The 12670-nt window shown below is 47.8% G+C and overlaps 1 protein-coding gene across 2 annotated transcripts in view; it reads right to left on the bottom strand.

The window, feature by feature from the left end:
- Nucleotides 1–3233: 3233 nt before the first annotated feature.
- NSUN2 (NOP2/Sun RNA methyltransferase 2) overlaps nucleotides 3234–12670 on the bottom strand; it is a 29652-nt gene continuing 20215 nt past the window's right edge. The window contains exons 13-19 of one of the 2 annotated variants that reach the window (XM_024752510.1): nucleotides 10200–10384; nucleotides 9499–9591; nucleotides 8634–8769; nucleotides 7760–7840; nucleotides 7267–7405; nucleotides 6021–6060; nucleotides 3234–4037 (exon numbers count right to left, since the gene is read on the bottom strand). In XM_024752510.1, the coding sequence (XP_024608278.1) occupies nucleotides 3815–4037; nucleotides 6021–6060; nucleotides 7267–7405; nucleotides 7760–7840; nucleotides 8634–8769; nucleotides 9499–9591; nucleotides 10200–10384 (897 nt within the window). In that variant the 3' untranslated portion in view covers nucleotides 3234–3814. The remainder of the gene's footprint in view (nucleotides 4038–6020; nucleotides 6061–7266; nucleotides 7406–7759; nucleotides 7841–8633; nucleotides 8770–9498; nucleotides 9592–10199; nucleotides 10385–12670) is intronic. The other variant, XM_024752511.1, reaches the window with a different exon arrangement.

Below are 12670 nucleotides of genomic sequence, written 5' to 3'. Positions count from 1 at the left end.
GGGGAAAAGTGTTTAGTGTAGAATGCAAACTAAGAATGTAGAGGAGTGATAAAATTGCAAATTTTCATTTTGCAGATCTCATAGTAAATACCAGTTCAGGAAAAATTACCAAGAAATGCTAAAGCTGGTCAAGTTTGATAACAAAGAGATACACAAAGTATCTCCCTGCAAAATACCTGTTCATGTTTTAAGTGAAGAAATGTGGAGGCAGTTTTACTCAAGTAAAACTTAACTAGGAAGCAACAAATCCATGTCACGAGCCTCTTGATATGCTCCTGGTGCCTTTGTTTTTAGCAAAGACATGCCGAAGTAGTAAGGGATAATGAAACATGTCTGCAACTAGCTCAAATGGTTCAGAAAAAAAAATTAGTTACACACACACAGACACAGGAATTTAGGTGAAGGGTAAATGGGAACTCTTCACACTACTGAGCTGGAAAGTATTTCAAAATCAAGGCTTAGAAGATAAATCAACCAAACACAGCGTGTGGCCTATTTGTCCAAACCAATTTAAAAAACAAACTGAGAAGAAGCAAATGTGAACATTAACTAAGCTATTGGTGGGGTTTTTTGGTCTTTATTTCTTCTCCATCTCCCAGCAGCCACTTTTCTACTGCTTTTTTCTGAGCTCAACTTTTCTTTTTTAGATTCCACACATAGACGACACCATGTCGTATTTGTCTTTCTGTCTGCCTTATTTCACTCAGCACAACGCCCGAGGTCCATCCATGTTGTCACAATGGCAGGACTGCTTTCTTTTTTACGGCTGAATAATATCCCGTTGTATATACATGCGCCACTTCTTTACCCATTCATCTGTTGATGAACACTTAGGTTTACCCGTTTCCGTACCCTGGCTATTGTAAATAACACTATGACTAACATGGGGGTGCAGATATCTCTTGGAGATAAGTTTCATTCCCTTTGGATCGATACCCAGAAGACTGCTGAATCATCTGGTATCTCTATTTTTAATTTCTCGAAGAACCTCCAGACCGTTTTCCACTCCCACCATCAGTGTACCAGGGTTCTCTCTTCCCCATGTCCTCACCAGCCTTTCTTCTTTTAGGTAATAGTCATCCTAACAAATTGTGAGGTGACATCTCGTGGTTTTGATTTGCATTTCCCTGATGACTGCTGATGTTGAGCACTTTTTCATGTATCTGTGGCCATCTGTCTTCTTTGGGAAAATGCCTACCTAAGTCCTTTGCCCCTTTTTTTAATTGGATTTTTTTTTGAATTCAGTTGTATGGGTTCCCTGTATTTTTAGTATTAACAGGTTAAATTTTAGTATTAACCCCTTATCAGACATATGGTTTGCAAACATTTTCTTCCATCCCATAGATTACCTTTTCATTTTGTTGGTTTCCTTTGTAGTCCCACCTGTTTATTGTTGCTTTTGTTGTCATACCCAAAAGAATCATTGCCAGGAGCCATGTCATGGAGCTTACCCCTTATGTTTTCTTCTAGAAACTTCAGAGTTTCAGTCTACATTTAAGTCTTTAATCCACTTTGAGCTGACTTTTGTATATGTGTAAGATAGGGGTCCAGTTTCATGCTCTGTGCATGTGGCAATCCTCTTTTCCCAGCACTATGCATTGAAGAGACTGTCCTGTTCTCATTGTATAGTCTCAGTTCCTTTGCCAAAAATTGACTATATATGCATGAGTTTACTCCTGGGCTTTCTATTCTGATCTACATGCCTGTTTTCCTACCAATGGCATACTGTTTTGCTATAGCTTTTTAATACAGTTTGAAATCAGGAATATGATGCCTATAACTTTATCCTTTTTCTCAAGATTGCCTTGGCTATTCAGGGTCTCTTGTGGCTCCATACACATTTTAGGATTCTATTTTCTGTGAAGAATGCCATTGGAATTTTTTAGGGCTTGCATCAAATCTGTAAGATCACTTTGGGCAGTATGGACATTTCAACAGTATTAATTCTTCCAATCCATGAGCATGGAGTATCTTCCCATTTATTTGTGTCTTCAATTTTTTCATCCATGTCTTAATAGTTTTCGGTGTACAGAAATTTCATGTAAGTTATTTGACGTTAAGGAATTGTTACTGCGTTTGGTGTGAAGTTATTGAGGTTACTTTTTCATTTTTTTTTGCGGTACGCGGGCCTCTCACTGTTGTGGCCTCTCCCGTTGCGGAGCACAGGCTCCAGACGCGCAGGCTCAGCGGCCGTGGCTCACGGGCCCAGCCGCTCCGCGGCATGTGGGATCTTCCCAGACCGGGGCACGAACCCGTGTCCCCTGCATCGGCAGGCAGACTCTCAAGCACTGCGCCACCAGGGAAGCCCCTGAGGTTATTTTTTATTTTTATTTTTTAAAAGATTTTTTTGATGTGGGCCATTTTTAAAGTCTCTATTGAATTTGTTACAATGTTGCTTCTGTTTTATGTTTTGGTTTTTTGGCCATGAGGCGTGTGGGATCTTAGTTCCCAGACCAGGGATTGAATCCACGTCCCCTGCACTGGAAGGCGAAATCTTAACCACTGGACCGCCAGGGGAGTCCCGAGGTTATTTTTTAAAAAGAAAAAGGGTCCTTATCTTTTGAAATGTTAGACACGATTTACTTCAAAATAATATAAAAAGGTGGGTATTAATAAGACTGTATTCACTGTGAAAGCCAGATGACAGGGCCATGAAGGTTCACCACACCATACTCTTCTCTTCTGAAATTCTGATTGTCATGATAAGATGTGTCACCCAGAACCCCACCTGACACATAGCAGGGACCTGGTAAGTGATTAACTGAAATGACCGCGCAGCTCCTGCCTGGTCAGCACAGTGCCCGAGGGAGCCCATTCAGCACTGGAGATGGTTCCCAAGCTGCTAAGCAACCCTTTACCCACCCAAATCGGGCTCACTGTAGCTGAAGGGTCAATACCGCCCTCTGGAGGATAAAAGGTAAACCCACAAGAAAGTCCTTCAAGCGCTTTCAGGCCTAACTACTGACTTTATCCAAGAGCTGTCTTCACATTAAAATTCCTTCCACCAGCTAAGGCTTTAATCCTAATGTTTCCATTTACCCCAAAATAAGTTAGTTCCTTCTGCCTCATGAACTGGAGCAAACACTAGAGTCGTACACACACCCATTTTCATGAATGACTCTTTATTTAAACTTTCCCAGGATCCCAAACCCCATTTAAAAATTAAAATTGCAGGGTACTCCAATAAAAGCACATAAGCCCCTCAAGACTAGTATCACAATTCACAATACAGCTCTTACTGTGAGAAAGTTTATTTTACCTTTTATTACAAAGGCACAGAAGTCATCTGAGACCTCAGATATTAACCCCACTGCGTATTAATGTCACACTAATGGGCAACTTAATACAATTATTAAAGCGGACAGTACAGTTTTCCAACAATCCACACGTAGTTACAGATTCTCCCTAAAAAAATGCCTAAAAGAAGCACTAGGCCTTAAGACCCATATAGGCATAACAAAAGGGACCTGAAATTTTCTGCCAGGGCAGTTATATGTCTTGGCAGAATAAGACTTTAACAATGAAAGTCTATTACCAGCAACAGGCATACTGGACCCATCTTTGCCAAAGAAATGGGGAAATTCTAACAAGCTAAAAAAATACCTTCCATACGCTCCACGTGAAAGGAGTCCGGGGGTCATTCAAAGACCTAACCTTCCGTCACTTCCCAGTCTTTACAGACGTGTGCCTCACCAGTCAGAAGTAGGCCTGGGTTTCGTCTCAGCGGCGACGCCGAGGTGGAGGCCCCTGCAGCCAGCGCACCGGGGCGGGCCGGCCACCGGGTCACTGCCTGTGGCAGCATCCGGCCGACAGGCTACTCTGCCCCTTGCTCGGCACCCGCCTTGTCCTCCGGAGCCCCAGGGCTGGCTGCACTCTCGCTTGTCGGAACAGCCCCCTCTTTCTTCTTTTCTGCCAACACTTCCAGCCCCATCATCCTGAGATAGTGAAGCCGTTCGTTCTTTGGCACAAAAGTTCGAATCGAGGCCTTTCCCCGCCATCCACACAACACGATGGGGCACTGGAGTGTGTCCGGTTTCCTGTGAACAGAACGGCTCCGGGTAAGCGTTAAACATCCTCCTAACTGCACCATAGGCAGTACTAACACACAACTGCTCCCCAAAAATACCCCCAAGCCACGGGGAAGGCATTTTAGTCTGTGATTCTATGGAGGCTTCTCTCAAAGGAAAACCAGCTTCCTTCTTCCTGTCCCGAAGGGCATCAACACCCTCAGGTTGGCCAGTCTTTCCTTATAAACACTCACAGTGGAATAACCCCAAATCTGCAGATTTCAAACACTTTCAGCGTTAGAATCTCCAAATACTTGCGTCTTCGCCAATGTGAAGAGCTATCTGTAGGCCCACCCTACCCACCAACAGGAATCTGTCCTGTCCCTCATGGCTCCTTGCAGCTCCTGCCCACGTCTACAGGTGAGCAAACTGAGGCCCCACAGAGGCTGGGTAACTGGGCCCAGAGTAACAGCGCCAGCCGCGTGGGGTGCCAGGACCGGGAGCCAGGACCACCATTCTTTGCAGACTCAATGCTTCCCAGAATTGGGTCTGGTCACCCACCCCCATAACAGTACAATGCCCAGCACACCAAGCCTGCCTGTGTCCAGCAAGCACTGCCATCCGGGTCCAAACACCCTGGCTGTGCAACCGGCTTCCCAGGCGGCATCAACTCCCCTTTGCTAACTGGGAGGGCGGCTACTGCCTGTATTATGCATGTGTCCCTTATCAAGCACTGTGCGTATCAGCGTGTACCATGCATACTGTTATTTACTTTCTTTCAAACGTGACTCTGGTCTAGTTTTTAGGCTCCTAAAGCCCTCATTTAAGTAAACATGTGTCCCAAGCCTACCTGATGCCAGGCATCAGTGACACAGGCTGTGCATGGAACGAACAAGCGTTTCAATCATATTTCTTAAAAAACAAACAGAAAAAGAGAAGAGAAAGGCCTGAACCAGGAAGAGAGAAACCACTAAGAAAAGGGAGATGGAAACACATCTCCTTTTCTTAGTGGTTTGGTAAAAAACGATGACAGGAAAATACCAGAAAATTCCCATACTCCCTTTGTCTTCTTCTTTAAAAAATCTAATTCCTGAAGCTGTCTTTTCACCTGTGTACTTCAACTGGTAGAAACCAGTGTATGTGGAAAAGCGGACCCACATCTTAAAACAGCCTACAGTTTTCTACGTGGGCCACACAAGCACTGTTACCTTAAAACCCACCTGCCGTCTTACTCCTGGTCTGCCCCCCCGCCCCAAGGCTGCTCCCTGCAGACGATGCTGGATGCTGGGACCTGGCCTCCTGTGCAGACTCCACCCAGGCTGCTGTCCAGCTGGGTCCTGCCTTCCAGTGAAGCTGCCCAAACCCCTCTCCAGCCCAGACCCTGTTCTATCCCCTCCTTTGGAAATGGTGCTTGATTTGACAGAGGCAGCTGTTAAATGTAAACCAGTCTGGGGATGTAAACGCTGACTCTGCCACCCCCTTGCTGAGGACCCCTGGGCCTGACACCCAAGTCCTCTGTCTTGTTTCTGGCAAGTGCTGACCACGTGGGACCTGCTCCCCCTGTGAGGGGTGTCGCAGAACAGTGGTTCCGTGCTCCCGAGGTGGCTGTCAGTCTAGCTACGGGGGCCGGCCCCCCATGCCCCGGCCCAGAGCAACACTGCCTGATACCTAACCGGTGATCCACAAACACCAGCCGAACCAACAGCAGAGGTGGAAGAACTCAACCTCTCTTGACTGTCCTATCTGTACACTTCCTCTGTTTAAGATAAAAATCAGAATTAGATTTCTGGGGCACAGAGAATAGGACTCTGCATTTTATCTTCTAAATAAAAATACACATGGCTTGAGAGGAATGTTTTATCAAGAGTATCTTCATGATATACGAAAATATTCCATTTCTAAAATTTGCACAGTACTATTTGAGGGGAACGGCATAAAAGGCTTCTAAGACCACCCACCATCCTCCCACCTCCAAGAACACGGAGGCTCCGATGGCAGGAGCGTCTCACTTACGTGGGGTCCGGTTCGTACTTCAGGACGACGCTGCCCTTGGCTGGAAGAGAAACAGACACACACTGGTCGAGCTCTTCCAGCAGGGACACCTCTGCGGTGCACGTTTATGTGCCCAGAGAACAGTAATCTAGACTCTTGGTCTCAGGGGTCTTGAGGCAGAAAAGAGGCCTTTCCGTCTAAATTCACAATGCCATCCGCAAGCCAGGCACCAAGTGAGGTCACGGGGACAGTGTAGGAGAGGCTCACGTCAGACCACTGAGAGACTGAAAACACTCAGCAAGCCTCTCTCAGGAGCAGGGAGGTGGGGGTTAACTACTGCTTAATTCTCAGAACTCAAGACTAAGTAAATAACTGCTCCAACTCCCAGAAAGAGCATGGGACAACACATTAAAAACTGTCAAAAATTATGCTGCGGTCGTCCAAATGTAGGATTAAAAGAGAACGAGAACACACGTCCCCTCATCCTTTAAAGCAAGCCCTCCTTCGAAAGCAGCCCTGCCTGGGGAGACGAGGACACCTCGGCCCGGCGAGCTCCTACTGCTCAGGCTTCAGGCCGGAACGTAAGGCATGAGACCACGTAACTGCAATGACTGATTTGTGCCCTTTTCATCCAATCGAGCCGGAAATAAGGAATGAGTTATAAAAAAGCAAGCAAGAATGAAAAGAGAAACAGAACTACAGTCCCAGGTGGAATTATTTGTATTCGTAGGAGGAAACGTCACTCAGTGATTCGAGGTGGAAGTTTATGAAACAGAAAAGCGAGGATGTGACCGCTACCCACAGAGCAGCAGGATCCTTGGGCAAGGATGCACATTCTACCACAGGGGGCTGGTCAAGGTGCCAAACCAAGCCGACAGCCTGTGCTCGTCTCTCCTGGGCCTCGAGACGCAGACACACCCGAGCGCTAGGACCTGCCCTCTGCTTCCACGCGGGGCCCGGTCCTGGCTGCCTGAGTGACAGCGGGCGGCTTGGGGCTCTGGCAGGTGGGCCGGCCGGGCCCCGACACCTGCACAGGTGACCGTGGAAGGCTGGCTCGGGGAAGGAGAGCAACCCCAGCAATGCCCTTGACCCTCAATGAAAGGGATTATCAGGTGTGTCTCCAGAAATCCCTCCCAAAATCGACACAGGCACTAAGAACAAAGTCACAACGTACATAAAGTGAAAAAGCTCCATCAAGCAGGAACACCTACATCTTCACTATGTGTACGAGGACAAGTGACGTCTCTATGCCAGTCAAACTGCTTACCCATGTCCTTGACTTGGCCGTATGCCTCACTGCTGAGTTTTCTAAAAAATGGATTTTCCTGGGTTAACAGAATTTTAACATCTTCCATCGAGACGGTGATAATTCTTGAATTAATAAATGGATACAACGTATATATTCCCTGTGGGAATAAAGAGAGGTGGCCATTACGAATGGTAGCAATCACCGCCCATGCACGTGAGGTGAGCCACCTGCCCAAGTCCGCGGGGTTTGGCGGGCCCTCCCCTCACAGCAGCCCCTCCCCTCACGGCAGCCCCACCCCTCACCGCAGCCCCAGGCAGGCGGGACGCTGGTGACACACGGGACACACGCCAGCAAGCACAGCTCCACCCTGGCGCCCCGGGAAAGCTCAGTGTCTTCGAGAGCCCCCCTGGCAGCAGCCGGCCCGGTGCTCAATGGTCCTAACCCGCCGGGCCGGCTCAGAATCACCCATCCACGCCTTCATGGCTCGTGCCTCCCCACCGGCTGCGCTTACCTCCTGCGCCAACCGGAAAGCACAGTCGAACTCTTCACCGCTGTTATTTCGACACCAGACTTTAACCCCAGTGTTAATAACCTGGAATGGAAAATATCAGATGAAACGCACGTAAATGAAAGTCAGGATAATCGACTAAAATACTCCTTTCTAGCACAAGGAGACAGAGCTCTAAGTAGCTGCTGAAAAGAAGGAAAAAAGAAGTGGAAAATACTTCAAGAGTCATCTGACTAAAATAGACGTTCTCTTGCCCCGACCGATACTCTCACACGGCTTTGGTTTCTGTGGCTTATACGGACTGATAATTACAATAGACGTTAAAACCAGGAAACTCTGAGAACACACGAATAGGTCAGCACACATTCCACGAGCCATCGGGAGCAAGGACGCCGTCAGCCTGGAAGCCCCAGCGGACACCCAAGAGAGGACAGGAAAGACAGTACCTAATGGCCTAGCACTGTCCTGAGAACACTCTGAACTCGGGGGCCTCCAGACCACACAGAGATGAGCCGCGTTAAACAAGCAGGCAAGAGGGAAATGAGCTGGGAAAACTGTAAAGCAAATGAAGAGGGCCCAGAAGTGGAAAAAATCTAAGGAAAATGGAAAAAAACAAAGCCAAGCGCCCACAGGAGCAGCAGGCAGACGTCGGTCCCCCGTGACGCAGACGGTGTGAGCCCAGCGGGGCGGACAGGACGCGGCCGGGCAGCCTGTGCCTGGCAGCGGCTGAGGCCCCCGGGCAGCCCGGCTCCCCTCTGTCCACGACGGACAGACTGGCAGGGCCGCATCAGGGCCAGCCCCTCCCAACCGAGTCCGAGCAGAGACGAAAGCACCACCCGCTGAGCGCACGCGGGCCCCGGGGCTGTGTGAGCGGTACCTTCACTCTCTCACTGTTGTTCAGCAGCACGTTTCTCAGCTCCTTGGACACCATGTAGAGCTGCCTTCTCTTCCCCTCCACGGTTCGAGTTAACAAATTCATCTTTGGGAAGGAAGGGCCCAAAGCATAAAATTTCCTGTGAAAAAGACAGGGCTGCTTACAAGAGTTCCGTTCAGAATGTGACGAATGCCTCTTGGCGGCCTGCTCTCCCCGACAGATCCCATTTCTCAAAGCTGCTGTGGTTAAGGGTGCTGGCACTCTGCCGTGGACGCCCACCTTCACCTGCTTCACCTGGGCCTCCAGGAGCTTCGCCTGAACGCAGCTAGATCTGGGACCTGCATTAACAGGTGCAACTTCTCCCCTCAACTGCTGCTCCAACACCACACCTAAGAGCACCCACCTGCTCCATGGGCATTTTAGGAGGGATTTTTACAAACACAGGCAAAGGACCAGTTATCTACAAGACGATGAATGTAAGTGACCACTCTGGTTTAAAGATACTAAGTTCAACAAACAAGGAAGAGATGAACCCAAGACTGTTATCCTGAGCACCTTGTTCTACCTGGAAATCCCACCCAGACTCCCTACTCTTCATTTCCTAACGGGGAACAAGGCGGGGAGCCCTGGCCGCAGTCCAGAGTTTTCCATCTCTCTATCATCTATACCTTTGGGTGGCTTAGGTTCTCTGATTACTGCTCACCTTAAATTGAAGGGTTCAGTAAACACCCTCTAAACTTTCATCCAGCTCTGACATGCATTGTTAAAAAGGGGCTAAGTGAAAAACTACAGTTAAATGTGACCACATGTGCATTTCATCCTACGGTAAATTTAAAAGAAGAATTTAAAACGTTGAATTCATCCTTACTGGATAGGTGGAAATAATGGGTCGTCTTCAGGAATAAATACAAACGGATCTTCTTTAAATCCAAATAACTTCATTTTCTTAGATGGAGGAGGACTGAGAAGGGAATGGAAACGAGGTAATCTGTCATCCGAGGAATACCGCTAAATCCCAACAGCACATCCCTCCTCCCGCCCAGCCCTCATCCCAGCTCCACGCCACCCGGGCTCTGGAGGGAAGCAGGTCTCTTCCCTCCGGGGGGTCATCAGCACTGAACCGTGTCCTATATAGCAAGGACCTTCTCACCCCTGCAAAACCACCCCCGAGAGAGATCTGGGTTCCTGTTTAATCTACAAGGGCTGGGGAGACACAAGAACGTGAGGATCAAGACACAACCGTTGGGCTTCCCTGGTGCGCAGTGGTTAAGAATCCGCCTGCCAATGCAGGGGACACGGGTTTGAGCCCTGGTCTGGGAAGATACCACATGCCACGGAGCAACTAAGCCCGTGTGCCACAACTACTGAGCCCGTGTGCTGCAACTACTGAAGTCCGCACGCCTAGAGCCTGTGCTCCGCAACAAGAGAAGCCACCACAATGAGAAGCCCGCGCACTGCAACAAAGAGTAGCCCCCGCTCACCGCAACTAGAGAAAGCCCGCGTGCAGCAGCAAAGACCCAACGCAGCCAAAAAGAAAATAAATAAAATAAAGACACAACCGTTTCTTACCCACACACACCATCTTTCTTATTTTCATTATTCTCTAAATTCTCAGCTCTTTCAGTTGCTTCTGTGTCACTAATACCAGCGGCCGGTTTACTCTCCAGCTCCAAGGGGTGGGAAACGCTCCTTCCCATGGGATCTGCGGGGCCCGGCTGCACAGGCCCCCGCGGCTCTGCAGACTCACCCTGCAGCTGGAACAGGGGGTAAGCTTGTTTAAACTCAGACAACAACCTCCTCTGCCCTGATACAGGAAAAGAAGGAACTCAAAACGTCGCAAAATCCATCCAAATGAATACAGCATTTCATGTACAAAAGAGAGACAACAGAATTTTTTTAAAACAAGTGTCTTAAATCTATCTGCTATTATAAGCAGAATTCATGGGCACTGATTCTAGTATTAACTTCCTGTTTCCTAGCAAAGGCCAACAACGCCAGCTTGTCTTCACTCAGAAATGCTGCCATGCATCTGCTCTGCGTGATGAGTCGCATGCTGCCCCAAACATACTATCCAGGGCCGAGAAGACAAGGACATACATAAAGGACAGTGGACACTCTCCCAGGACCCCTGGATGAACCACTGTGGAAGTTAGAAGAAAGACAGTAGAAAGATGAAGTGCACCTCTAGGGACTGAGAAACTACCTGTAGAAAAACGAACTTCTGATCCGGGATAACAGTATAATTTTGGCTTTAAGAATGTGCAAAATGTTTCACTTACATTAATTTTTTATGTATATTTTATATACGATCTTATATAAAAAAAACTATTACATAACACATAGCACAGCGACTACAGGTAATAACACTGTTGCATATTTCAAACTTCCTAAGAGAGCAGATCTCAAAAGTTCTCACCATGAGGAAATACATTCTGTAACTATGTATATACACACAGAATCATTATGTCGTCCACCTGAACTAATATAATGTTTTATGTCAATTATACCTCAACTTAATAAAATTCTTTAAAGCTACACGTCCTTTCTAACAGGTCACAAGATTGGTAAAAGTGATAATTCTCAATCCCTATGAAGTGAGTTTACAAATTAGGACACTTGAACACAGAAAAGTTCAACATGTCCCTCAGTTCACAAAGCTATTAAGTGGACAAGTTGGTAAGGTTCTAAAGCTATTAACACTAGGCAACACTGCCTCCCAGAAAATGTACTCTGTTTAAAAAAAAAAAAGGCAAAAAAGAACAAACCCTTTGCCAAGGCTAGCAATGGTACGCATCCTTTCTATGCCCACCCGTTCGGAGCCCGTCTCCCACGGCCCTCTGTGCAGGAGGCTTTTTCTGTTCCACTGCAATGACCCAGATCTAATCCTGCCCCCTCACAAGGATACCAACAGCACTTTGTCAGCATGGCTCTCCCTGGCTCCAATTCTGACTGTTTCTACAAGCTCCATCACTTCAACTAGACAACGGCATCCTGAAGACTGAGAATCTGAGTTATCAATGTGGCCCCAGCAGAGTCACGCTGGGCGAGCTCACAGGGCAGGCCGCCAAAACAGGTTTTCAAAGCTAAATCAATGAGGAACTGACGTACTCACAGGAGACAGAAGTAGTAGTAAGATTTAAATGAGCAAATGATACCAAGTTGTTCTAAAAGGTAAGATGCCCCATCAGAGGTGGCACACTGAAGAAAAAGCTCAAAACCACTATGTGACAAAAATGTCAGCACAGCCCCAAGTGCAAGTGAATGTGAAGTACACGTGTGTGACAGGCTCTGACCAGTGCCCTTGTACTGCAGCACCAGTCGTGCACTTTGGCCATGTCAAATGTGACCCGTGCTACGTAAGACGCTTCTCAGAGTGAAAGTTCACACTGCTTTTAAATCTCGGAACGCAAGCATGAAAAATATTTCACTAATAACTTACTTTAATTGCATGAAAATCACATTTTATTATACTGCGATAAATAAAATGTCATTAATCTCACTTTTTCGTTTACTTTTTATAATGTGGCTGCAAGAAAATTTAAGTTACCACGTGGCTGGTGTTCATGTGTCAGGGAGTGCTGCTCCGAGCCCCGTGGCCCCATTCCTGACCGGGAGTGAGGGGCTGTGACAGCCAGGGGCTCCGCCTCTGGGAAAACCTCTCCAACCTCACAAGCGCCATGGCGACGGCCCACAAATGCCTCGTCGCTTCAGTGTGAGGCTGTGCCCCAAGCATTCGTCTGGATTAGCCATACACCAGAGAACAGTTTCCTTTCTGTTTCTCCAAAGGCCAAGCATTATTTGTCCTCGTTTTCCAGCATGGACTGTGACTCCAGGCCATGTTCCACGGCAACGGATGGACACACTAACAAAGTTCCCCACGTTGATACACTGATAAAGGGGAGGAGAGCGCATCACACGGCAACTTTGTGCCAAGACTCAAGGCTGCCCTCTCCGAACCCCTCGGCTTCAGGGCCTCCCTTACATAACCCAGGGGGCGGCTGAGGTTCGTTCGACAGGTCAGGCCCTATCTATGTCCACTT

Source organism: Neophocaena asiaeorientalis, unplaced genomic scaffold (genome assembly GCF_003031525.2).
Source record: "Neophocaena asiaeorientalis asiaeorientalis breed wild unplaced genomic scaffold, Neophocaena_asiaeorientalis_V1.1 scaffold52, whole genome shotgun sequence".
NCBI lineage: Eukaryota > Metazoa > Chordata > Mammalia > Artiodactyla > Phocoenidae > Neophocaena > Neophocaena asiaeorientalis.
The sequence above is the reverse complement of the archived record's forward strand: the minus strand, read 5'-3'. Positions and strand labels throughout refer to the sequence as shown.